The 25,918-nt window shown below is 45.2% G+C and overlaps 2 protein-coding genes across 9 annotated transcripts in view; one reads left to right on the forward strand and one right to left on the reverse strand.

Annotated features, from left to right (window-relative positions):
• REV1 (REV1 DNA directed polymerase) overlaps positions 1 to 14,890 on the forward strand; it is a 71,268-nt gene extending 56,378 nt beyond the window's left edge. For 5 of the 7 annotated variants that reach the window (XM_072951325.1, XM_072951328.1, XM_072951326.1 and 2 more), the window contains 11 exons: positions 2,338 to 2,558; positions 2,823 to 2,995; positions 8,352 to 8,454; positions 9,599 to 9,764; positions 10,002 to 10,204; positions 11,315 to 11,548; positions 12,159 to 12,279; positions 12,879 to 13,099; positions 13,209 to 13,365; positions 13,658 to 13,760; positions 14,067 to 14,464. In XM_072951325.1, coding sequence (XP_072807426.1) covers positions 2,338 to 2,558; positions 2,823 to 2,995; positions 8,352 to 8,454; positions 9,599 to 9,764; positions 10,002 to 10,204; positions 11,315 to 11,548; positions 12,159 to 12,279; positions 12,879 to 13,099; positions 13,209 to 13,365; positions 13,658 to 13,760; positions 14,067 to 14,178 — 1,814 coding nt within the window. In that variant the 3' untranslated portion in view covers positions 14,179 to 14,464. The other 2 variants (XM_072951327.1, XM_072951329.1) reach the window with 2 other exon arrangements.
• The window catches only part of EIF5B (eukaryotic translation initiation factor 5B), a 65,712-nt gene continuing 54,471 nt past the window's right edge, over positions 14,678 to 25,918 (reverse strand). For both annotated transcript variants that reach the window (XM_031691996.2, XM_031691995.2), the window contains exons 15-24: positions 23,448 to 23,579; positions 22,857 to 23,039; positions 22,555 to 22,716; positions 21,098 to 21,229; positions 20,360 to 20,491; positions 20,178 to 20,254; positions 19,893 to 20,057; positions 18,264 to 18,402; positions 16,375 to 16,536; positions 14,678 to 16,079 (exon numbers count right to left, since the gene is read on the reverse strand). In XM_031691996.2, coding sequence (XP_031547856.2) covers positions 15,972 to 16,079; positions 16,375 to 16,536; positions 18,264 to 18,402; positions 19,893 to 20,057; positions 20,178 to 20,254; positions 20,360 to 20,491; positions 21,098 to 21,229; positions 22,555 to 22,716; positions 22,857 to 23,039; positions 23,448 to 23,579 — 1,392 coding nt within the window. In that variant the 3' untranslated portion in view covers positions 14,678 to 15,971. The remainder of the gene's footprint in view (positions 16,080 to 16,374; positions 16,537 to 18,263; positions 18,403 to 19,892; positions 20,058 to 20,177; positions 20,255 to 20,359; positions 20,492 to 21,097; positions 21,230 to 22,554; positions 22,717 to 22,856; positions 23,040 to 23,447; positions 23,580 to 25,918) is intronic.

The raw sequence follows: 25,918 nt of genomic DNA on the forward strand, positions 1-25,918 counted from the left end.
CCAGTTTCAGCCACGTTCTGAGGTACTGGGAGCTGGGACTTCAGCATGGGAGTTTGAAGAGGCACATTGCCATCACATAGCACCATCTTTAAACTGCACCATTTTTTAAGGTTTTCTTGCTTGTTTTGGGGTTTTTTTATACAGAAATAGAGAACGTTTAGTTTCTTGACCTAGTGATTTTACCTTTCCCCTTTATCTGCTCCCTGGCTGGAGGGACTTTACTTTCTCAAGGGCAGGTGCTGGCTCACATGACCTGGCTGGGATCTTAGGCACAGCCTTGAATTTCCCAAGGGATGTCTGAAATGTGGGGGTGGGGAGACTGGCTTCCTCTCAGGAGCCGCCTCCTCCCCCGCCTCCTTTCTCTTTCAAAACCTGGCGGTCGCCTGTAGCCACCCGGAATTGTTCTTGCTGTTTTCATGTGTAAAACTGCTGACTTTCATAAAATCCCCAGATTTATACTCTGCCGGATTGAAAACATGTCAGCATGTAAAACATCAGGCTTCTGTGTTGTTGCCCCTGTCCTGAGATGGCAGCCCATCCTAAGTACAAGCTGTTCCCTTAAAAGCCTGTTAAAAGGGGTTTCATGGGTGTGTGGGGGCTGTGCCCGGGGAGGGGACAAGCTCTGAGAATTCTTACGATAAAGAAGCCCATTTGTTCTTGTTAACAACTAGTAATTCCCCAAAGATACCTGAAGATGAGTGTGTGGTGCCTGCTGCCGTGTCGTGGCAGCCTGCCCCAGGACGTCTGCTCTCCCCGCCCCCCCGTGAGCAGGGGCTGCCAGCGGCAGCACCGTGTCCCCTGCAGGCGGCTCCGGCCCGTGTGCCTGTGGCCATGCGAGGGGCACGCCTGGCGCAGCAGCACCGTCGCTGCATCCTCAGGGGGAGGGAAGACGGAGGCAGAAGGCCTCCCACGAGCACCAGCAGCCGTGTGCGGCGTCCCTCTGGCTCTGGCCAGCCTGGTGTACGGCAGGTCCGTTCCCCTGGGTTTCTCCTCCCCATCCCCATCCCCATCCCAAGAAGCACGCGGCCGGGCTTCACCACGCGTTTCCCCTGTTGGTGAAGGTATCCTCTGGGGGATTTTCTTGTGACAACTCAGACTCTGCTGGTCTGACTTGTTCTCTGTTCAGGCTTGAACTTTAAAATGGCACACGTGGGAGGTGGCACCCTTAACACCTCTCATCTGGCTCCCACGAGGGAACAGATTCTCTTGATTTAACCTTGTCTCACCACCTCTGTGGCAGTGGGCAAAGCTGTAAGACTGACCGCCTCCTAACCGTGTAACCGTGTGTCGTGCGTAACGGCTTCAAGTGGTTCTCCTGGGCTAGACTGGTGGTTCCTTCTCCTGATGACCACGCGGAGAACTGGAGCTCGAAGCGGCAGTGACAGTGACGGGTGGAAGACACCAGAGCTCCCTCTGAGCTCGCTGGTAGGACGCTGCAGAGAACCAGAAACAGTCTTCCCCCTGGACGGAAAATACTGATCTGGCAGCGTGGAGGCCACTTGAATAAGAGTTTTAGTTCCTAGGTTACTCTGACATGTCTTTTCTAGGTGTGTATCCCTTTGTTAAGCTTTTGGGCAAACTGAGAGCAGCAGGGCTTATCAGCATCCTTTGGGTGAGGCTCCAGCCCTGCATCTTGAAGACTTGGGGGCTGCTGCAGGCTGGCTCCGCCGTAAGAGCGTGAACACCTTTCCAGGGAGATAACCTTTGTTGATAAAAGAAATCGCTCTGTCGCCCCCCCACCACTGCCCCACTGCCACTTTGTTTGCTTAGGAAGCTGCATCCCCACGTCACTTGTACCACTTTGTCCAGTAGGGTGGCAGGTGGCATCTGTGGGTTTGGACCTCTCATAAGTTCTTGTTCTATTCAGAGAAAATGTGGCTGAAATTCTGGTGAAGTTTGGTCATCACCGAAATCACAGTGGTATCCCTAACATTCCTGAGTCTCCTGGTACGTCTGTCAGTCACACTGTAGACTAGTTTAAGCAGGTCTGTAACTGAGCTGATTCTGTGAATAAGATAGAAAATTTGATATTACTCAATAAGTAAAAATTACATTCTTTTGAAAACTTATTCATATTTGAGAAGTTCTGTTCACCTTATGTGGAGTCCAAATTGATAAGCAGATTCTAGAAATAACTTTACTAGTATGATTTGCACGAAAAATATTCTTTAATCATGAGATGCTTGTTATGTCACTTCAGAATTTTAAGGGAGATTATTTTAACTTAGTTGTTTTTGCATGGAAGTTACTTCATATTGCTAAATTGTTTCTAATAGTTTATGTGCAGGGTTAAAGAACTATCTACCCATCTGTCCATCCATCTGTCCCCTTTCCTAGGAGTTGGACGTTCGATGGAATCCAAGTTGACATCTTTGGGAATTAAAACTTGTGGAGACTTGCAGTATATGACCATGGCAAAACTCCAGAAAGAATTTGGTCCCAAAACAGGTCAGATGCTTTATAGGTTCTGCCGTGGTCTGGATGATAGACCAGTTCGAACTGAAAAGGAAAGAAAATCTGTTTCAGCTGAGATCAACTATGGAATAAGGTTTACTCAGGTACTGACCTCTTCACAGCTTTTACCTCATATTCTTCTTTATATTTTCACGTAGTCCTTCCTCTCCACCTAGACCAGAGATTCTTGATGCTTGAAATGAAGTCTTAAAGCTCTTGCTATTCCCAGAAGGCTCATCTTTAACAGACGGGAGCAGGATATAGTGAATCCTACACGTGTTTAATGTTTAAAGTACTTGAGAATTCTTAGGTATGTAGTAAAATAACATGGAGGGTTTTTTTGTTTTGTTTTAAATGCTCGTCTGCAGCCAAAAGAAGCAGAAGCTTTTCTTCTGAGCCTTTCAGAAGAAATTCAGCGACGACTTGAAGCTGCTGGTGTGAAGGGCAAACGCCTGACTCTCAAAATCATGGTACGAAAGCCAGGGGCCCCCATAGAAACTGCAAAATTCGGAGGCCATGGAATTTGTGATACTGTCACCAGGTAAGCGTGTCTTAAAAAGGACACTGGATGTGGACATTTTAGTGCGGGTTATTACAGTTAATAGAAAACGAAAAATCCGGGAAGCGTGTGCATGCAGGTCTGTGAGCGCCGAGGTCCTGGACGCTGTTGTCTGTCCGCCCGTCAGCGCGTCCTGACCTCGGCTGCCTGTCCCCAGGCTCTCGGGGCTGTTGGCTTCAGCGTAAGGACAGAAACGGAGATGGCTGTGGACTTAGGGTCCTCCTGCGTGATGTCTCAGTGTAATGACCAGAAACGACCTGGATGAGACGTTTACTTCATGTAGGGAGGGATCATTGCTTTTTGTGGGAAGATTAGTCACTTAGTCTCTGCAAACTGGTAGGAAGCATCTTCAAACCTGGTGTTTTTATGAGGGCCTCTGATGTAAAATTTCATGTAAGATTTGTGACCAATGTGAAAATGCCAATTTTGCATGCCATTTTATACGACACAGAACACTGTATTGTAATTTATCTGTCAATCAGTGAAAGCTTTTTGAGACTTTGGGCCCTGAAAGCCACATATAAGAAAATCTGAAACATAGTTTAATTAAGGGTCAGCACATGCCAACCACATACGTTACATTCTTGTTATGGTATGTTGCTAAGAGTCATGAGATGACTGCTCTCAAATTCAGAAAACTTCCAGCTTTATCATTAATGCAGTTATTCACCAAGAAAACAAGGGTTATAAATTACACATTAAACAACGTAATTTTTAAATAGGTTTTTATGCCACTGGTAATCTTAAACTATTTACCTGTTTTAATAAACATTTTGCTATACCTATATTTCAAGTGGTGGTTTATAAATACAGTGTAAGTAGTCATTTCTATAATAAGTTGGTTATTAGGTCCTTAGTCAGGGATATAACTATCTTTTTAAACATGGTTTCTATGGGGAAATGAGATCCAATTTATAATGCCTTTTCTGATAATGTAACCTGGGACTTTATTTGTTCAAGATACAAGGAAAGGATCGTAAAAAAACTACATTTTTCTTTGAAAAGAGAACTGGAGATAGAGGTTCCTCTTGTTGTTGTGCCTGTAAAACACCTGTCATTACTGAGCATCGTGTGTCTTGGTGCATCCAGCAGTAGCGAGGAGCTCACTCTGTCTAAATGCGATAGGAAGATCAGCCTTCGTTTAATCCTCCTTAGAAAATCCAGGTTCTCCAAAAGTCTAAGTACAACATTTTAAAAATTGAAATTTTCACTATACTCTATTTCCCCCAAATGAAGGATAATATTCATTTAGCTTTTTTTGTAAGCACATACCTGCTTGCTGCTGTTGGCATTTTATTCTTTTTTGCCCAAAACTTAAAGTTTTAGTATGGAAGTGTTAAACATACACCAAAGTAGAACAGTGTCGTGACCCCCTGTACCCAGCAGCTGGTCTCAGCGGTTGCTGTTCGCTCCCCTGCCGCCCAGTTATTTTGAGGCAAATCTCAGAGACCATGTCATCTCTTCCGCAGATCTTCCAGTTTATCTCTAACAAGTAAGGACTTTTTATTTAGTAAACACAGAACAGTTCAGAATCTGCCTGCGTTGCTGGCAATAAAGTATACATTTTGCCTTGCCTGTAAAATAACATCTTTGGATGAGACATGATAACGCGTAAAACAGCACGATTAACTGAAACTGTAATTTTACAAATGTTACCGAACTATATAGATCAACTGTAAGCCATTAATCGAAACCTAACACTTTGGTGGTGTTATAACTGCATACGTGCTTTAGGTGACAGACTGTGAAATGTTATAATACTCACTCTGTATTCCTCTAACTCAGAGGCTGACGAGCTACTTACTTCCTGTGGGCCAGATCCAGCCTCTGGCTGTTTTTACATGATTTGTGGGAGCTGAGAATGATTTTTATATTAAGGGTCCTAAAAAAATGAAGACTATGTGAAAGAGACCACAAAGTGCAAGCTGTTTAGTGATTGGCCCTTTCCAGAAGTAGTTGTGGACCCCTGCTGTGGTCTCACTGAAGCTGTGTCTGGTTGAGTAAATTCAGACGTGTCTAATAATTCTGTGATCTCTTGTATTTGGCCTTAATCAAAAGCTCCATGGCAGTCCTGTGACTCACACATTATAACAGTCATTGAAATGACAAAATCTAGGTTGCGAAAGTCACAGAGCCACATGTAGACTGACATCTGTGGCTTGATTATCACTTAGGAAATTTTTTCTTGAAACAGATTTCCTTTTGGGAAAAGAATTTCACCCCCTTGGAATTCTTTTGTGTTTATGTGTTTTTTAATCTGAATTGTCTATTTTTTAAAGCGCTATGTGTAACTGAAAAGGTCAGACACAGCTTCCAGTCCCTTGCACTATTCTCCGGCTCTGAGCATCATTTTCAACTTTTTTGTGGTTTCTTCTGGAATTTACACCCATATTTCTAGAAAGATACTTAAACTGCTGTCTCTAGCGTGAGTTTCACAAGGTCTTCGCTGACCCTCTGCTGTGGGAGGGGCTTGTTCCCTCTCCTCCCTCGCCTGTTCCTGTTCTCCCCACTGACCTGTATCCTTTGCCCCCAGGAAAGCCGGCAGGTTTTGGTTCGATCACTGTCCAGTGTTACATTACGGTGACACGTACGCTCTGCATGTAGCTGGTCCGTTTGGCCCACTGCGACCACATTCTCCTTCCTGCTGAACTTGTTTTTCTTGGAGTTACCTCTGAGTACCTTGTTTTGCTTGCTTTGTTGTGAATTTGCCACTGAGCTTGTCCCCAGACTCCCTTCCACCATGACTGTTTGCATCAATCACATCAGCAGTCTGCTGGTCTGGTCTTTTTCCTGGACACCTCGCTCTCAGGGCCCTCCAGCCTGCTCCTCCAACCTGGATTCATTTAAGACCTGCTGCAAAGCTGGAGTCGTGGGATGTCCTTTCTCTGTGTGGATCCCTGTTTTCATGGATCCTGCGTCTCCTCCTCCTCGTATCTTAAGAGTCCGGGGGTGTAAACTGTTTTGAGCCTGTTTATACTCACACTCAATAGTTTTTCTCACTGAAAGATTATAAATATAATTTAGAAACCGTTCTTCTCACGCATGTAAATGCTCCAGTGTGGTCCTCTTTCCAGGGTTCCTCTTGAGGTGGGCACTGCTCTTCTAATGGCCTGTTCGGTGCAGGAGATCTCTTTCTCTCTGAAACCTCTTTTTCGTTCCTTTTTCTTTTTTTTATAGTCAGTTTACAACGTTGTGTCAACTCCTGGCGTAGAGCAGCATGTCTCATACACACACATACATGTATCCCTTTTCAAAGTCTCTTTCACGATAGGTTACAAGGTACTGAACACAGTTCCCTGTACTCTACGGTAGAAACTCGTTTATCTGGTTCTGTGAGCATTTCCGTGTATTTCCGATTGTAAGAGATACTCTGGCAGAGCTGGTCGGTGTTCTGGGAGAGCCGTTCCACGTGTGGATGCAGCTTCGGCGTCTCCGTGGGCGGAGTGAGCGCCGCGCCCTCCTCTCCGCTGCCGTGGCCGTGGCCCAGCCCCCAGGGTCCTCTCTCTGGTGCAGCTTCTGGGACTGTACTGATCTGTGTTTGTTGTGCCACGTATTTTGGCAACAGTAAATTTTTTGTTTCTGTTAACATTTTACATTTCTAAATTTATTCTTTGGACATTTAAATATTTATAGTATCTCTCGTTTCATGGATGCTGTATTATCTCTTACCTCTTAAATATCCTCTGTCAATCTGTTTCTCCGAGTTCCTTTTTTCCTGTTTTGGTTGCTGCCTTTTACATCAGAGATTTCCTTGGAGCATTTATCTGTCTGCTGGTTCTTGGCAGTTTGTATGTGAGCTGCCACAGGGCTGTTTGGAACCTCTAGGTTCTTAGCGGGACTTACAGACCAGGGGGCGGGTGAGTGGTTGGAGGGCCTTGGTCTTTGGTTACAACCAGTTGGCAGTAACTGCAGTCTTTTCTGTTAGGCTGCTCGGTCCCCCAGAATGAAATCCTCCCGTGTCCTGCTCGGGGGCGTGTGAGACGCAGTGGTGGCAGCTGGCGTTCTGGTTACTCAGTAGGAACGGGGTCTGGGTACCAAAGAGCATGTTACGCTGCTTCTGAGCGGGGGCCTCGCTCTTCCTTACTGGTGCCTGGTTCCCTTCTCAGTGTCAACGTCCTCATCCGTCACTCGGAGGGGGTCATCCCTGAGTCACCTCAGCTGTTCTCAGCCCCATTTTCTCCCCTCCTTTCGTAGATACCAGACACCTCTAATTGCTGACCTTTTCTGAGGTTTTGTAGCATAAATTCACTTATCTCAGGTCGGTGTCTTGCTTCTGGGCATTTAGCAGGCATTTGGTAACTTTCCATTTACCGACTTGCTTTCAGTTGTCTAAATGATGGCTAACATCTTCCCTCTACTCTTGTCTTCTGTCACTTCTCTGTCTTTTAAGAATTTACACCTTTTAAAAATAATTTCAAGTCAAGTAAGTATTGTTTTGGAAAGAAATGAAGATAAACACGTGTGTTTAAACCACCGTGTGCCACTACAGATTTGCTTTTAAGTTATTCTCTGTGTGAAATAAATTTAAGGGAGTTATTAGGTAATAAATTAATGGAAATTTTTTGCAAATGGCTTCTTTAAAGAAACAGGTACATTCATAGACGAATATATAATGTATTCATGATACTGTAAAAACACAGTATATGTAGTTTTGGTCACCCAGTAAGGAATGCTGGCACATGCTCTCCTCCATCAGGAGTTATGTGGCTCTAAGAGGTGTCTGTTCCAGGCTGTCTGGGTTTAGACAGGATGACACCAGACTCCGTCATCAGAGCTGTCAGCACATTTCTGTGTCCGCTTACGGAGCCTCTGAGAAAGGATAGTTGTACTGGGCATATTCACATATTGAAAACAGAGTCAAGAAAATACAGGAGACTCATCTTTCTTTCCTGAATATTAATCGTATCTCAACATAGATGATCTTGGAACCTAAAACCTCTCCTAGAATCTAAAACATTGTACTTATCATTCATGCTTAGTTGCAACATAATATGTGGTTTGTATGTACATTAACTGCAATACATCTTTTGAAAACATTTTTCTTAACTTAGTTTAAGTTGACCAGGTCCCCATTGGTTTTTATCTGAAAGTCCCACTGTTCTTTGATTTTTCTTCTCCCCCTTGTCGCCAATGTAATTAATGTAGTATTACTGGCTCCCTTGAAGGAAGACTATCTCATTCTTTTTTAGGGAATATATTTAGTACTTACTTAACCCTTTGGTAACCTTACTTACAACTGTCCTTTAATTCTTCAAACAGTTCCATACTATTGAGGTACCAGAGCGTACGTATGGAATGTGGCTTTTGTTCCCTAAAAAGTTAGTTCTGTCACTCACAGGACGGTGACTCTTGGCCAGGCAGCAGACAGTGCCCAGGTAATCGGGAAGGCTGCGCTCAACATGTTCCAGACGATGAAAGTCAACATCTCGGATATGAGAGGGGTGAGTGGGTGACGTTTTAAACAGGACTTCGTGTGACGTCGCTCTCACGTGAGGCTCGACCTGAGGCCGGTCGTGGTGGGCAGAGGGTCTGCCTACAGGCTTTCAGCTCCACTGAGTCACGGGGGGAACGGAGGCTGAACTCCCGACTCTCGCCTGGGCTGGTCTCCTCCTTTAGAGTCATATTTGTCCTGAAATCTGTTTTCTGCCTAGAATAATTCTTGAGTTTCGTATCGTGAATTTTTATAGTAGCTTTTAAACAAGGACTGGCTTCCCCACCGCCCCCAACACACCGTGCTCGCTCCCTTGGAGGCAAGGCGGGTGGGCTGCATGCAGCTGGTTCCTGACCTTTCAGGTCCCTGATGACCAGTGATGGTCTGGAAGGGGGTTCGGCACAGGCACATGAAAATGCCTTTGGAACAGACCGAGGAGAGGGCAGCAGAAATGGAAAAACCTTAATTTAGTTTTCTTAAAGATGACCCTTGGCAGCAGACCATGCGTGCATGCACGTACGTGAGTCAAGGGCAGTTACTGGCTCGGTGTGGGTTGTGTGGAAGGATCACAAAGGTGCTGAGCTGTGACTCACGCTTCCCCACGACGTCCAGGAAGTTCTCTTCGTGGTGTGTGAGGGGACTCCTCCTCTGTACAGACACCCGCAGCCCCCAAACCTGTTGTTTATGTAAAAGTACTTCATTTTGAATGGTAGATGAAATAAAACTGCAAGTAGACTGATCCTTTTTAAATTAAAAAAAATTTTTAAACCTTAGTTGATGAGAACTTTAGTGGAGCACAGAATTACACTTTTTTGGATTTTCTGATTTGAGAGATTGTTTGGGTAGAATTGGGTGCTCTAAGATTGAGGGGAGTAGCGCTCACTGGCTAGTAAAGAAGCAGTTTGTTCTGTTTTGGCTTTGTTTTGTTTATTTACTTATTTATTTTGGGGGGAGGTAATCAGGTTTACTTACTAACCGAGGGAATGGGGATTGAATCCAGGACCTCGTACATGCTAATAAGCACAAACTATGACCGAGCTACCCCCTGACCCCCGCCCCCTAGAAGTAGGTTTTTAAGTAAATCACATAAAAGGCTGTTTTAATATTTTCCCTTAACCTTTTCCCTAGAAACCTATTTTTCATTCTGGTTCTAGGTTGGGATTCATGTGAATCAGCTGGTACCAACTAACTCGAGCCCTTCCGCGTGTCCCAGTCGCCCGTCAGCTCAGTCAGGTCACTTCCCTGGTGGGTCACACTCCGTCCTTGATCTCCTCCAAGTTCAGAAAGCTCAGAAAGCCACAGAAGAGGAGCACAAAGAAGGTCAGTGGCCGTCAGCCTCGCTCTCGTTTGGTGCTGCTGTATCCCTGGGAGGGCCGCTTTTGTGAGAACTGGTGGCTTTGTGCGACTTCTTAAGGAACAAATTGAGGTTGTGAGTTACGATGAATGAATCAGGAACGCAGTTTGTTGTATCTGCGGTAGATTAAAGTGCCCTACGACCCCCTCCCTTCCCATGCCTGGAGGACGCTGCCTGCTGTATGCCGCTGTCTGTGCTTCCAGTGTTCCTGGCTGCTGTGGACCTGGAAATACCACCTGCCTCTAGAACCCGCACTTTCTTGCCATCTCTTCCTGCACATCTGACGTCAAGTGCCAGTCCTGCTGCTAGCAGAGCTGAGTCTTCAGGGAAATGGAATGGTCTGCATTCTCCTGTCAGTTTAAAGTCAAGACTTAACCTGAGCATAGAGGTCCCGCCACCTTCCCAGGTATATTTTTATAGTTATAAATATGATGTAAGTACAAGAGTAGTTTTACAGTAGGAATGATGTTTTTAATTTGTCAGAACAGCCAAGCGAGGGAGAAAGGGCTACTTGATAGGGTGGGTCAGTTACTGAATCCAAAGGGGAAGTCAGGTCAGGTGAGGCTGTGTGTCTGCAGAGGTCGGCGGTGCGTGCGGGTCGTACTACATGGACGGAAGCCGGTCCTGTGAACTCCGCCGTGCCTTTCCCACGGCTGCGATCACACGGACTCACTCTATTCTACGCAGCTTTGGAGATCGTCAGTAGAGGCCTGCTGCGAGAGGGTTTTCTAACAGCGTTTGCAGACAGTTCCCTCGACAGGGCTCTTCCTGACACGGGCCCGTCGGCGCGGGCTGACTGGGTGCTGTCGGCCCTTTCGTTCCTTGGAAGCTTATTAACATAGCGCTTCAGGCTCTCTTGGGAAAATCAGTTCTCTGTCCCCTAAGTGGTAGGAGGCTGAAGGTGGACATGCTGGCCGTTAAGACTAGGGACAGGGCGACAGTGAGATGCTTGCAGTGAGTGGACCCCTGTAGCTGGTGAGTTACCCCCCAGTAGCTGCTCCTGGCAAGGTGAGACTGGCCCGCCAGCTCATGGAATGGCGTGTTTCCGAAGGGATTTCCACGGTGGGCAGAGGATGTTGGTGTGCAGGCTGGAGAAAAGTTTAGCTTCTAGAATCTCTTTTTTCTGGCTTGCCACTCTTGGCGTGTATGTACTTGTATTATGGGGCAGACAGTCTCCTGTCTGAGGGGTAAACTTCTGGCCCAGGAAGCAACATCTGCCTCAGACCTTGGCCCCCGCCCCTGGGTGAGGCCTGTGCGGGAGGGTCAGGGTGTGGTTCTGGTGGGGCTCACGCTCGTCATTTCCAGATTCCACGTTACTAACCAGGCGTCGGTGGCAGAGGGCCAAGACATCCCAAAGCGTGCCGTGCTGCGGGGTGGCACACAGAGCATGGCTGTCTGCGCCCGTGTCCCTCATCCAGGGTGTTGATGTGGCAGTGACGGTGCTGCCTGAACTCTCGACACATCACCTCTGAGCCTGCTCTGACCTCAAGATGGGGGTGTGTGTGGTGTCTTACAGCTGGACCCGTCTGTTTTAGAAGCACTTCCGCCTGATCTCCGGGAACAAGTGGAGCAAGTCTGTGCTGTCCAGCAAGGAGAGCCACAGGGCGACAAGAAGAACGAACCAATGAATGGCTGTAATACAGGGATTCTGCCACAACCAGTGGGGACGGTTTTGTTACAAATACCAGAACCTCAAGAATCTAGCAGTGATACGGGAATTAATGTAATAGCCCTGCCAGCGTTCTCACAGGTAAGTGAAATTGTGGGTGAAGGTCCAAGTATCACCCCCAGCCTCCTCCCACTCAGGGCACTTCTTTTTCCTTCTGCACCTTAACCTCAGTGCTTACATCATGTCCCCCGTCCCCTGGGTGTGGGGAGAAGTGGCTCGTCACCACATCGTTTGCAGGACTGAGGCTGACAGCAGATGGCAGGGGAGGGGGAGGCTTCCATCCAGAGGAAGGAAACATTCTGCTGCCTCACTGGCTGGAGACCTGGACCCCGAGTACCAGGGTGAAGACGGGTAACCTTACACGGGCAGATACCCACCAAAGCTGATGTTTAAAAAGCTCCACGTGTGCCTGTTGTCTTGAGTTTTGCTTCTCATGTTCTACTGGTGCTGCTTGCTCTGGTTGCTCAGCAGTGTGGTGGTTTTTAAATTAAATCAGTTCATACTCAAGTTTTCTTATTCTCACCCTAAACCTTGTGAGGATTTAAGAAGCTTTGATATTGAAGGACTATTAAGAATTCATACAGATCAGGAAGGTGTATGACTTGGAATAGTCTGTTTTGTGAAAAATTGAGACCAGCTGCTTATATAGAGTCAACTCAGGTCTGACTCTGAACTTTCTCTTGTCCACTAGGTGGACCCTGAGGTGTTTGCGGCCCTTCCTGCTGAGCTTCAGAAGGAGCTGAAAGCAGCCTACGATCAGAGACAAAGGCAGGGAGAGAACCCCACTCCCCAGCAGCAGGCCAGCACGTCCGGTAAGCTTTGGAAGTCACTCTTAACAAAAATGGAGAGGAGAGAGGAAATCTCTGATTGCTGGGTACATAACGGCCAGGCCTAAGCCGCCGGGCGTGTGAAGTGCTCCTGGAGGGGGGACAAGCACACAGTCCCGGTAGTGCGGTCATTCGTCACCCTCGTTGGGTTGTCTGTAACTTCCTGACTTAGAAGTCGGAGCACGTTAGTACCCAGCAGTCTTTTGAGTACGTGTCAAGCCAGCTGTTCTGAGGCTGAGCTTCCAAACAAACAAAATCTGAAAGCTTTCTGAATGTGCATCCCAAACATATAAATGAGGACAAACAGTGCCTGCTGAACCATTGTAATACTTCACCTGTTGTTTTCATTCCGTCCTATCCTGAGAGCCCTCAGTGTAGACAGACAGGGTCCCAAAGGTCACTGGTAAGTGGCTGAGCAAATCCTAGGCGCTGTGGGGCCTACGCTGTCAGCCGTCGCCATCACACCCACCCCGCAGCCTTAGAAAGAGGCCCATGCTGGGCGTGCGTGTGCGGGAGGAGGAAGGCGAACCCAGGCTGCTCTCCAGACATACTTTGTTGAGGAGCTTATGTCCATTTTCTTTTAGTGCCAAAGAATCCATTACTGCAGCTAAAGCCAGCAGCAATGAAAGAAAAGAAAAAAAGTAAGAAAAAAACCCCCATCAGTCCCCCAAAGAAGATCCAGAGCCCTCTGAGAAACAAGCTGCTTAACAGTCCTGCAAAACCCCCGCCAGGGGCCTGCGGGAGCCCCCGGAAGTTAACGGACGGATTTCTGAAACACGAAGGTCCTGCCTCGGAGAAGCCTCTGGTAGTCTTTTTTGTTACACTTTTTAAACTTTGACCTTTTCCTTCATCAGATCTTAACATACTTGATATTATATAAACATAGCACTTTTTATCATTTGTTTTCTTAACAGGGAGAACTCTCTGCTTCCACTTCAGGTGTCGCTGGCCCTTCTGGTTTGCAGCCTGACCCGTCTGGGTGCGTTAGACCCCCAGCGCCCAACCTGGCTGGAGCGGTTGAATTCAGTGATGTGAAGACCTTGCTCAAAGAGTGGATAACTACCATTTCAGGTTGGCTGGCTGGCTGGCGGCCCGTGGCAGCCACAGACTTGAGATGTGAGGGTCCTGTGAGTACAGGATAGGAGCAGGCTGAGTTTGTAGATGGAACCGTATTTCTAAATCTATAAGCTTAAACCAGACACCCCCTTTTTAATCTCTGGGGCTGGCTTTGAAAAGTTCCCATGTGGTGGCTTTCAAGTCCGCAGTGTTGTAGAAACAGAGTTCTCCTTTGTCCCTGCGCATTTCTGCCTTTCTCCTTCAAGAAGATAAGCTGGTTCTCATTTGCGGTTCCTCTCCTCTCTAGATCCAATGGAAGAAGACATTCTGCAAGTTGTGAAATACTGTACTGATCTCATAGAGGAAAAAGATTTGGAAAAACTGGACCTGGTTATAAAATACATGAAAAGGTAACCATTCAGTGCTTTCACGAATGGGGGGGGGGCATGCCCCAACAGCGGGGGGGGGGGGGAGGGCGCTGGGCATGTTGCAGCCTTCAGAGCAATCGTGAGTTACTGAGAAAGGGCTGCCTTTATTTTGAATTCCAGAGAAAGAAATGCCCTACATATTGAGATCATTCCCCTCAAGGTTTTATATAATTTAAACCACATTACTTTCTGAGGATTTCAGGAGTTGGTGGCAAAATTGATTTGTTACAAGATGTTAAACTAATTCTTGAAAGATCAGCCTTTCTGATCTGCTCGCCTCACCTTCAGGTTGATGCAGCAGTCGGTGGAATCGGTTTGGAACATGGCATTTGACTTTATTCTTGACAACGTTCAGGTGGTTCTACAACAGACGTACGGAAGCACACTGAAAGTTACGTGAGCAGCACCGGGCCGGTGCTCCTGGGGCTGTGCCATCGGTGCTGGTGAGGTGTTGGCAAAGTGCATGACAGTAATGCTCTGAGTTGATAATTTCCAATTTCTTTTTAAGCCAAGTGTTTTGTACATTTCTTTTCAATAAGTGCCAAATTTGTCAGTATTGCATGTAAATAATTGTGTTACTTCTTTAACTGTAGTATAGATTCTATTTACAAAATGTTTGTTTATAAAGTTTTACGGATTTTTACAGTGAAGTGTTTACAGTTGTTTAATAAAGAACTGTATGTATATTTGTACAGGCTCCTTTCTGTGACTCCTTTAGGAAGCGAACCCTCAACTATTGTAACTAAAGGCTGAGAACCCTCCAAGCCAGACTGTGACAGGCTCCACCAAGCGCTGACGCTCCTGCGAGGTTCCGGACCGGGCGTCGGCTTGGTCCAAGCAAGGGTAAACCTTCCACACCAGCCGTCAGTCTCTACCCCAAGCATGAACACAGGAACATGTTAAGAAAATCTTCTTTACTTCTTCCAAGTGGAGGAATTTACATCTTTTTAATTCTAACACACACAATTGAAGATTAAGTTTTTCCTGGGAAAATTATGTCCCACAGATGGTTTAAGTTAGGGTTTGTCTTTTTGCCTCTACTGGCCCTTGAGAAACTTCAATAGTAAGCGTGGTACAGTTTCAAATGTATATAAAAGTATTTTTCTATGCTATGTGTTGTGCCGTAACACTTTAAAAATAGAGTTTACTTCTATACCAATGAATACTTGGGAACATTTTCTTCCACCACCCCACACTGACGTTATCCAACACTGTGCTATAAATAGGTAGTCACATATCGGGGATCTGCTAGAAGAATTAATCTCACGCTAATAGATTTTTTACACCAGGGACCCACTTCTCACATTCTTCAGGAAAATCAAAAAACTAGCCACAAATTACTAATACGAAGAAACCATTATGATGTCTCTGCAACAACCTAGAAACACTAAGTCCAAAGAATTAATACCCCACTGATTGTCTCGTCAGAAAATGGATGCATGACTGATAGAATTTTCCAGGACAAAACAGACCAAGATTGATGTATAAAATTCCTCACGTTAACACCGTGGTTCCTGTCCTGAAGGAGGGAGCTGCACCGGGCTGACTCGGGCCTAGCAGAGCTCGCAGCCCAGGTCTGTTTCTTTATTGGAGTTCAGAACTGTGCTCGTTACAGCGACTCTCGTGACTACACAAGCAGGAGGCAGCAGCCAGCTATAGTGTCACACAAAGCAGATAAAGAATATCAGAATGCCTAATGTTCTATTAGAAAATTCCTAAGGGCATATGGCAGAAGAATGCTAGAAAAAAACAATCACTGTGGGAAGGATATGCATAAATAAAGTACTTCTTACATCAAAAAAGTCCCAAGAATCACAAAATCTGCAGAAGCTTGGTTAATCAAATACTGCAGTACTGATTTAATCAGTATAAAATTGAAAGAGCTTTAGATCTGTAATAAAAATCCAAATCTGGGGAAGGGCAAACTTTAAAACAGCAGCCAGTAGAGGAGGGTCGGGGAAGGCGCTGGGCGCGTGAACAGGCACGTTGGAACCGTGGGGACGCGTCATCGACCACTGTCAAACCAGTGTAAGTTTCTTGGTTTCTCATGGAAAACATTTTATACACCTAGTTTTTTCCGTCTATACTTAAGTTCATCAGTTTTCAGATACGTCTGTTCCACTTTTTGTCTTTTCTTGGTGACATTACAACATAATATTGCATTTACTCCAATTCCTGCCCCGTGTGGAAAAATTAGATGATTTCAAATACTTTCTTCAGCTCCACGATGAGCTGCCAGTCGCTCTTCTGCATCTCGTCCCTGAACCAGTCCTTGAGGGCGTCGATGGACTGCCGGCTGATCTGCAACGCCCAGGCACAAGCAGAGTGAACAGAGCAACGTACCAACCAAGCGCCAGAGAGGAGCACGCGGCCCCAGAGCCCGGCCCCGGCCCCGCTCCTCCCGGAGAAAGCGCCTGCGGAGCCCGCTCTGCGGGGCGGCGGGATCCCAGCCCAGGCCCGGTGGGGCCAGCAAAGCAGAAAGGGCGGCACCGTCCTCGACGAGACGAGGCCTCGCCAAGGTCGAGCCCTGGTGAAGGGCCCGGTGCCAGTGGACTCAGCCCGCAGCCCCGAGCCAAGGCCATCAGGAGACACTTACCTTGCTGACGAGGATATCTGTAGCTTCAAAATGTCTGCCATACATTTTGGGAGATTCACCAGGGATAGGTTCTATTTTAACACAGACTTCTTGTCCTTTTTTTGCAACATCCACTTGTTTATGGTTCACTTCAATGCTTGTTACTACTCCAATGTCGACAAACTGTAAAGTAAGAACCAAAACCACAGTGTAAGCAGAGGACGCCTGCCGTCACAGGCCATGCCAGGACCCGCTGTGGCTTTGGGCCTCCACACCATGGTTTTCTTCTCACGGGTGAACCGGGGTGACACCACCACACCCCCTCTGCCTTCACAAGACGGCTCTGAGGACAAGAGGGGGGTCATTCACATGCTTTGGGAGACGTGGAAAGTGCTCTGTGGATCAGATGTGTTTCTCTTCCTGCTCCGCCCTCCCATGTGACAGCAGCCATTGGGGAGGGCACAGCAGCTTGGAGTCAGAAGTGGGTTCAGAGAGATGGGCATGGAGAACGAGGTGACAGAGGGGCAGGGACCTGGAGGCCGTGCTGAGAACCCCACTTCTAATTCTGCGGACGAGAGTTGTGAGCGACCCGATCTCAGTGCCAGTTTGGGGGGAAAACAACAAAACACCATCTGCTGCCTGTCTTGTGAAGAGAGGAGTAAGTGAAAACACGGAACCCGCTTTGGCCAAAGCCACACAGGAGTCATTACTGCCAGTAACTAGCCTAGCCCAGTCCACTGCAATGGTCGAGTGGCCAGGGCTCCCACAGTCAGTCAGTCACATGCTCAGAGGACTTAAGAGTGCCATTTCCCACCAAAGGAACCAGGTCTGCAGCAGGGGGAGGACCAGGTGAGCTGGGAGCACCTTCACGCCCCAGAGAGGGAAAAAAGGCTCCAAGCACTGTCAGGCAAGGGCACAGCCAGATTCCAGGGACTCCCACTTACCCTACAGGACAGTGTGGGCATCAGAAAATGGGTCATGGATGAGAACAGAGTCTTATTTTAAAAAATGAACTGAGTGTATAAAATACCTAATGAAAAGGTCGGGGGAAGGTTCTTTACAGAAGTGTGTGGGGAGGGGGAATCACACTTTTGAAACCATTAATGTAACAGACTTAGGACTGACGGTTATTAAAATTATCCCAGTGGTATTAAAGCTATTGGAATGTCCACGGGGACTTAAGAGTGCCCCGAAGATGACTCAGTAATTACAAACAGGGAAAGATTTGTCTCTGGTGGAGAAGATGAGCCATCAAGTCCCGCATTGTGATATCAGGACTGACAGCAGGTGTGACAACGCAGAGGCGCATGGGAGCGTCCATGCATGCAGCATCCTCTCCGGTCATTTTCCCCTGTATTTACTCAGTCATGGGGAAACACTCAGATAAATCCAAGCAGAGAAATCATCTGCCAAACTACCAGTCTGGACTCTTTTCCAAAAGGATGGGGGACTTCCTGATCGAAACATAACCAAATGCTGTCCACCCTGAAGGGATCCTGGACCAGGTCAGCAGGTGGAATTATTAAAGACACTTTGGGAACAAATGGTGAAATGTGAAAGAGGACTGTAAATTATAGGGTATTTTTGAATTAATGTTAATTTTTCTTAGCTATGATGCTTGACTAGAGGGAAGGAATGCGTGTTCATTGTTCTAGTCTTTAGACTTTTCCCTAGGCTCAAAACACGGAAAATTCTTCTAAAAGGGCAATAATTCAACATTCCTGGCACCTTTCATTACCCGCAGCGCTGACAGCAGGTGCTAGGAATCAACACTGATCAAGGCACCCGGAGACTGAGGAATAAATTACAGAAGGGGACCAGCAGCTGTTTTTTCATTTGTCATTACTTTCGATTCCCAGAACTGCTTTAAGAGATGACACACTTTAAAAAAAAATACAACCAGAACTTACATTTTTGCTGGGGACGCACACGGGTGTCCCCTGTTTCACCTGCCCTGCTTCCACAGTCACTCCCATCACTATCGGGTCCCGAGAATTGAAAATGAACTGAGGGAGGATTTTTATCTTGCAGGGAAATACTGCTATGTGCCTAAAAGGGAAAAGGAAAACCCAAGAACTTTTAAGCTTACAAAATCACTTAGCAGCATAAAAACACACACACACAGGTGAGTATGAGGCAGCTTCTGCCCTTGGGTGACAGCGGCTTTTCCAGGCGGTCCGGGCAGCAGCAGGAAGGACACACCCACCCTCAGGGCCCCCGAGTGCTGCACTCTGCATCCTCTTCCCTCCCCTCTTTCCATTCTGATGCTTCCCAAGTCTTAAAGAAGCTGCACCACAGGGCGCTCTGCACCAGGACTGAGGGTTGAGCCCCACCCCGAACACGAAGCTCTGGAAGTTCGGTGGGACCCACAAGTGTGTAGTATGTCCTGGGGCCACACAGGCATCAACCCGTACCCTCTTCTCTACCGTGTCCCCACGTTAGCTGATCCGAAAGCACATTATTTCTCTGCTTATAAAGCACATTCTCAGAACGCTTTAACAGTTTCCAGCATTCATCTTAGATCAGCAAATCTAAGTCTCTCTCCTTCAGGTTTCACGATCTAAACTGAGCTCACTCTCAATCTAAATCCTGGATCCGCCAGACAGTCTGCCGTGAAAGCGCATCTCAGGATGGGCCATCATCACTCCCTGCGGTCGCTCTGGTTTGAGCCTCCAGTCTGTCTTGCCCAGACCACGGGAGCTCCTGACAGGCTCTTACCACCACCTCCAGACCCTCCCCATGGCCTCCACGGTCCTACACAACACAGGCCCTGCCAGCTTCTCTGACCTCAACTCCTGCCCCTCTCCCCCAGGGTGGCTGTGGCTGCCTCCGCCTCTACAGCCCACCCTGCCGGCCAGGCCACTGCTGTCCTGCCTGGACGACCCCCGGGCGCCGGGACGGCTCACTTCTCGCTGCCAGATCTACTTGGATGAGTGACCAGAGATGAGCTGCCCGCGCCACACCATTACTCACTCTCCCTCTCCTTGTCTGGCCATCCCCTGCTTTATTTTGCTTTTTAGCACTTCAGCCAGCCTCTCATGTGCTATGTGCCTGTCTCTCCCCCGAGCTCCGAGAGGAGGAGACACGGAGCACGTGCGGTGGTACCAGCTACATGATGCTCCGGGAGCTGGGGGCAATGACATTCCTCCCACGGGACGCCCGCCTCATTCATTTCCTCATTTTCCACACTTCAGTTCTATTATTCCCATTCCATGCAATCCCAGGTAAGAACCTACAGCAAGACAACATCCCCAAATGTAGTAACTACTCCCCCATTGATAAAACCTAGGTCTGCCAAACTGAAAATTAAAAAATAAACAAAAATGCACAGAGAAGACTTGGGACTTGGTGACACTGCTGGAATGTCCCTGGTGGCAGAACCTGTGGTTTATACACAGCACACTAACTGAGGATGTGGCCTCCCTCCTGCAGATGAGCAAACACCGCGCTCCTGCTGTCTCACCCCTGTCGGGTACTTGGTAATCCTCAATAAGCAGCTTATTACCAAAGACCCAAAGTAGGTAAAGTCACCAACTTACTTAAATTCTTCTTGTTTCTGTTTCTTGTAGTCTTGTCTATATTTCGTAAAGGCATCAAATAAATGATAAATAATTTCTGCACTAAAAATTCTAACTCCTAAACTATCAGCCATTTCCTGTGCATCTCGTTCAATTCTCACATCAAAGGCCAAAATTACTGCATACCTGAAAGGTTAAAACACATCAAAAATCATTCAATGAAATACAGACCACATCACAAAGGGCAGTTCTAAGAAAACAGGTAGGCAATATGAAAGCCTTCGGAGCAGAAGAGAGATTACTTACTGAGGATCATGTTCCAACATGACTGAAGCCTTCATAACATCTTTTTTATGGACTGGGCCAATGTTAATTCCTGCATACTGGAAAAAGGGAGTTTCCCAGTTCAACTGCCTGCTTCAGGGAGCAGGAACAGCACAAACCCTGCCTACTGACTCCTGTGGAGCTGGGTACAACTGATTACTTACGGGTACTTCCGATGTTTTCAGAAATTCAAGTAGAGCTTCCAAAGACCCCAGTGTAGAAGCCTGGACATAGACTCCCTTCTCTTCTAATTTGATAGCATTTAGTGTCTGCTTTAATTCGTGGATCAGTTCATCCTTGAAAAGAAATTACATTTGACAAGGTTATCAATGTATCACAGCAGCCCAGAATTAAACTGCACTTCTCTTCTTGACTAAATGATCATCTGAAAATATGAAATTGAGGCTTAGGGAGGGCCAGGCAGAACCCCAGCACCCCACATGAGCCAGGTGCTGCGACAGTGGCACGTATCTCTTTGGCAAGTGAATACTGTAAGTACGGCTCAACACTTGCTTTTCCAACATTCCGCTGGGCTCAAGTGTGCCACCTGTTCCTGAGAACAGCAGACAGGCTCTCAGTGGACTCCTAGAACCCAGTGAGGTTTGTTTGGTTTTTTTCTGTCTACGCATCTCAGTATCTAAAAAAACTCATGAATAACTTCTAGCTTCTGATTCATTTTTTACTTAACTAAAATGTGTTTTAGAATTTTAATGTACGTAATTATCATTTATGCCAATTTATGATTATACAAACTGAAGTCATTCAGAAGCAACTGTTTGCTAAGAGGCCACCACACAAGGCTTCACGAAGACAAAGGTGCCCGTTTTGTTCATCACTCCTGCATTTGCCCACACAGCACAACTCAAAATACCCTAGAAGGGAAACAAATTAAAATAACCTACTTTAAGAACAGGGATTTCATCTTCTTTATAAGCTACCAGGAGGGGTAAACCAGCCAGTGTTTTTTCCAGATCTTTTCCGAGAATCTTCACCCCCTGAGCTGCTTCCACCTCTTTATGCTTTTCATATTGGTTCTACAGAGATCAAAACACTTGTTACCAGATTTATCTGAAAAGTGTGCAGTGGTAGGAGATGATGTCAGACATTATTTTCATGACTTTGGGATAGGGAAAGAGTTCTTAGACACAAAAAGCAATGAACACAAAGAGAAAGACGGACAAATTCAACGTTAAAGTTAAGTACGTCTGTTCCTCAAGACACCACAGAATGAGTAAAAAGACAAGCCACAGAGCAGAAGATGCTGCAATATGTACAAACCAGGAACAGAGCAGTATCTGGACTCTATAAGCAACTCCTATAAATCTACAGTGAAGAGAAACAATGCCGGAGACCAAGGGGCATTTCACAAAGGAGAAAATTTAAATGGCTAAGAAACATACAATGATCAACCGTATTTCAGTTGGGCAAGTGCCAACTGAAATAGCAATGAGCTACACACCCACCAGAATGGGAAGTTTTTAAAAATCTGATAGCATCAAAAAAGTTGACGAAGATGTGAAATAATGAAAACTCTAAAATAACACAGCTGGAAGGCATCACCTGTTACACTCACTAGGGACAACACGGTGGCATCACCTAGAAAACTGGAGCTAAGCTAAGTGGTGCCACCGCAGGTCACTCCTAGGCACGTACCCTTTAGACACTGGCACAACCGCACCAGGAGGAAAGACAACTGGAGAAACTGGAGATGCCCACACTCTTCCATCAAGAGGACAACAGATAAATACACCAGGACATCGTCATGCAATGGAGTACTACACAAGACAAAAATGAACTACCTACAGCTAAATGAAAGACGGATATATCTGAAAATAATTAGAAGCTGGATACAAAGGAACACACTGAAATGACTCCATTTATGTAAAGTCCATACACATTTTTTAGGGGTGTACTCTGAAGTATTTTAGGAAAAAAAAAAAAAGGGCAAGCCACTATGCTAAAAATGGAAGCACGGTTAACTTTTACAGGGAGGCGAGGGAACTCAGATGGCGGCACACAGCGGCTTCAGGGACGTCTACAGCGTTCTGATTCTTGGTCTAGTCCTTTGCCTCCTAAAAATTTGTTAAACTTTTCATCTATATTCTGTGTACTTTTTGTACCTTTATTTTAAAATCAAAAATGTTAATGAAAAACCAGTTAGCAATGTAGAACCAAAACAATGCATTTTGATTTTTACGTCTGATGGAAGGTCCTTGCTGTATGAGGACACCTAAGATACGAGTGAAGGGGATGTGTTGTGTATTAAGACAGGTGATTCTCAAAGACAGGAAGTGACCTCAGCAGAACTTTTACACACTGTACAAGGGCCCACACGCCAACACTCACCACCTTGACCTACCTTCACTCGTAATTCCTTCATAGGAGGAGGTAACAGGAGGCCTCGGATCTGAGTTACAATGGGACCTTCTACTCCAGGAACAATAATTGTATCTCCTTCTTTCAAACGTCCATTGATCAATATTACATCTATAGTAGTGCCCATTCCTGGGAGAGCCTTTACCTAAGAGACATTATTGCAAAGGGGGTGAAATGTATGCTTCAATGCACCATGCTGATTAGTCCTAAAGTAGTCAACATCCCCCACAAGAACCCTGTTTGAAAGGCAGAGAGGGGACAATAAACTGAAAAGCTGACCATTACCTCCATCACCTGGGCTCTCAGCTCCTCACACTGTGCCAGTCTCTTGCTCAACATGGTCTGTGTTAACTCAACAAGAAGGTAGATCAGACTTCCCATGCCATCCCCAGTGTGAGCAGAGGTAGGTACCAAGGACACAAAAGTGCGGGGGTCTTTATTCTCATAAAACAAAGCTGCGTTCAGCCCCTAGAGACACAAAAAAGCAAAGTCATTCCAAAAGGCCCAGGCGTGGAAGGAGGCACCCAGAGTGACTGGTGAGAAGCTGGACGCGCCGGCTCTCCATTCTGAATCCCTGCGTTTAAACACTCAGTGAAAGGCCCTGCACGCCCTGCAGGGACTAGTTACATCACAGAAATGCAGTTTCTTTCCAGGTCAACTTGGTTTTTAAAATTTAAAAAATCAGAACACAAAGAGGTCTCTGAAACATCAGCTTTCTGACTTAAAAAGGAAAAAGGAGAAGGGAAAAAAATGCCCATTGCCATTAACAGGGGAACAGGACCAGTATTTAATGAAAATGCTGGCTTAATTATAAAGAAAATGGAAAAAAAAATTCTGTGAGATGGTCTCTTCATAAAGAAGGGGAAGCCTTCTTACCTGCTGTGCAAACTCCACAATAATAGCCTTTGCTCGCTCCTCAAATTCATCTTTTGTGTTCTTCTTCTGCTTCTTCAAAGTAGCAGCCACATCAGAGTCGGGGCTCTTTTTCCAATCATACAACCTATCAATCTGGAGAAGTTTTCTTCATAAGAAACATCTCTAAAGCATTCAGAGTCAGGAATTTAATTAAGGTTCATTTAAAAGCTCCGGAAAATTCCTAAGGTATATTATGTATCTCGAAGAGTGTGTGTTACTCAGCTACTTCCTTGTACCCAAAGTCCTCTACAGCCTGCGCATGCTTAACCGCATCCCCCCGAAGCTAGAAACCACTGAAGTTCCACGCTGCCCAGCAGCCCCAACCAGCTCATAGGGGGCTGCTGCTTCTTTGCAAACGATGAGAGCCTGCAATTATCCTAAGAACAGAAACATACGCTGGAATTCCAAAATGGTTTTGTTAAGTTGTGGGCAGAAAAAAAGATTAATTACAGTCAAGAACCACTACCAGGAAAATTACATATGAAAATAAAAGAAAATGAAAAATAACAATATTTCCTATCTTCAGAGACTAGCCCATATTTATTGCTTTACTGCTCAAATCAGGGTTTAATTGGTTTAGCTAATCAAATAATCTATTTCCTCTCACTTCTCAAAAGGGCGATAAATAATTTTTCTCTATATATTCATTTAACAGTAAAAACAAAAAGGCATAATCTGTTGGCTCAGTCTAGGGTGACAATATAAAGTAGACCAATCTGAATGCTGCTGGGAAGGAAAATCAGCAAGTAGAAACCGGCCCAGAGTGACAAAGATGTATAATTAGCATACCATGACCTTAAAAGTTACTATAAATACACTCAATGACTTTAAAGGAAAAAATGTACCTGTAGAACTAAAAAATATATATATACTCTGAAATTTAAAAAAGGTCACTGGATGACCTGAAGCAAATTACATACTGCAAAAGATTAGTGACCTAGAAGATAAAGCAAATAAAAACTACCCCAACTGAAGCATACAGAGAAAGAAAGAAAGAGGAAAGAAAAAAGGTCAGTCATTAGGGGACAACATTCACAGATCTAACTCAAGTTCTAGAAAAGTCCTAGAATTCTATCAAAAACACTTACAGAAGAAAAGAGTAAGAAAAGAGAGCAGAAAGGTATCTGAACAAGTAATGACCAAGAACTTTCTAAGAAAATCAAACTCAAGCAGAATAAACATAAAAAAAAAAAACTATTATATAATTTCATTGACAAAATCTTAAAAAGAAAAGGAGGTTTTAAATGCAAAGGAAAATAAAAACACATTATACACAAGGAAAAAGAATGACCAGAGAGAAAAGCCAGAAGGCAAAGATGATGAAGGAAAAAAATATTTTTTAAACCTGAAGATTCTATATCGAGTAAAAATACTCAGAAAACATTCTTATCTAAATGGTAATAAAAATGCAAGTCTAAGCAGTGCTCATTCAATAGTGCTAAGCATACCTTCAAATGCTTATATTAGAAAAAAGGTCTGAAATCAACGATCTAAGTTTCCATTTTAAGAAACTGGAAAAAGAACAAACGAAAACAAATTTAGAAAGAAAGAAATGATGAAAATTAACACTGAAATCAATGACATACAAAATAGACAAATAATAGAAAATATCAATAAAACCAACAACTTTTCTTTGAAAGACACAAATTTCTCTACTGACAAAAGTCAAAAACCTAAATAATCTAAAATTACTTAAGAAATTCCAAGCTGATATGGCTTTACTAGTGAATCCTATCAAACACTTAAAGAAATAACATCATTTCTACAAACTCAGAAAACAGAGGAAATACTTCTCAACTAATCTTACGAGGCCATTACTCTGATATCAAAACCAGACAAAACCAGACAAAAGATACAAGAAAACTACATACCAGAATCACTCATGAATGCAAACACAAAAATCTTCCAACAAAAAATTAGAAAATCAAATCCAGCAACATATGAAAAATATAATAATATCATGACAAAGTAGGGTTAGTCAAGTAATGCAAGGTTAGTTTAACATTTAAAAAATCAACAGTGAAGAACAAATGGTACTGGAACAACTGGACGTCCACATGCAAAACACTGAATTGAGACACAGACCTTACACCCTTCAGAGAAATTAACTCAGAATGGATCACTCAGCTGTACAACACAAAACTCTAAAACAACCTAGAAGGTAACAGGAGAAAACCCAGATGACCTTGGTTATGGTGATGACTGTTTAGACACAATGCCAAAGGCATGATCCATTAAAGAAAGAACCAATAAGCTGGACTGAGTTAAAATGAATAACTTCTTCTGTTACAGAGAGTGAAATGACAAGCCACAGACCAGGAGAAAAGGTCTGCAAAAAACACATCTGATAAAGGAATGGTATCCAAAATATACAAAGAACTCTTAAAACTCAACAGTAAGTAAACAGAATCTAATTAAAAAATGGGCCAAAG

Source organism: Vicugna pacos, chromosome 28 (genome assembly GCF_048564905.1).
Source record: "Vicugna pacos chromosome 28, VicPac4, whole genome shotgun sequence".
Lineage (NCBI taxonomy): Eukaryota > Metazoa > Chordata > Mammalia > Artiodactyla > Camelidae > Vicugna > Vicugna pacos.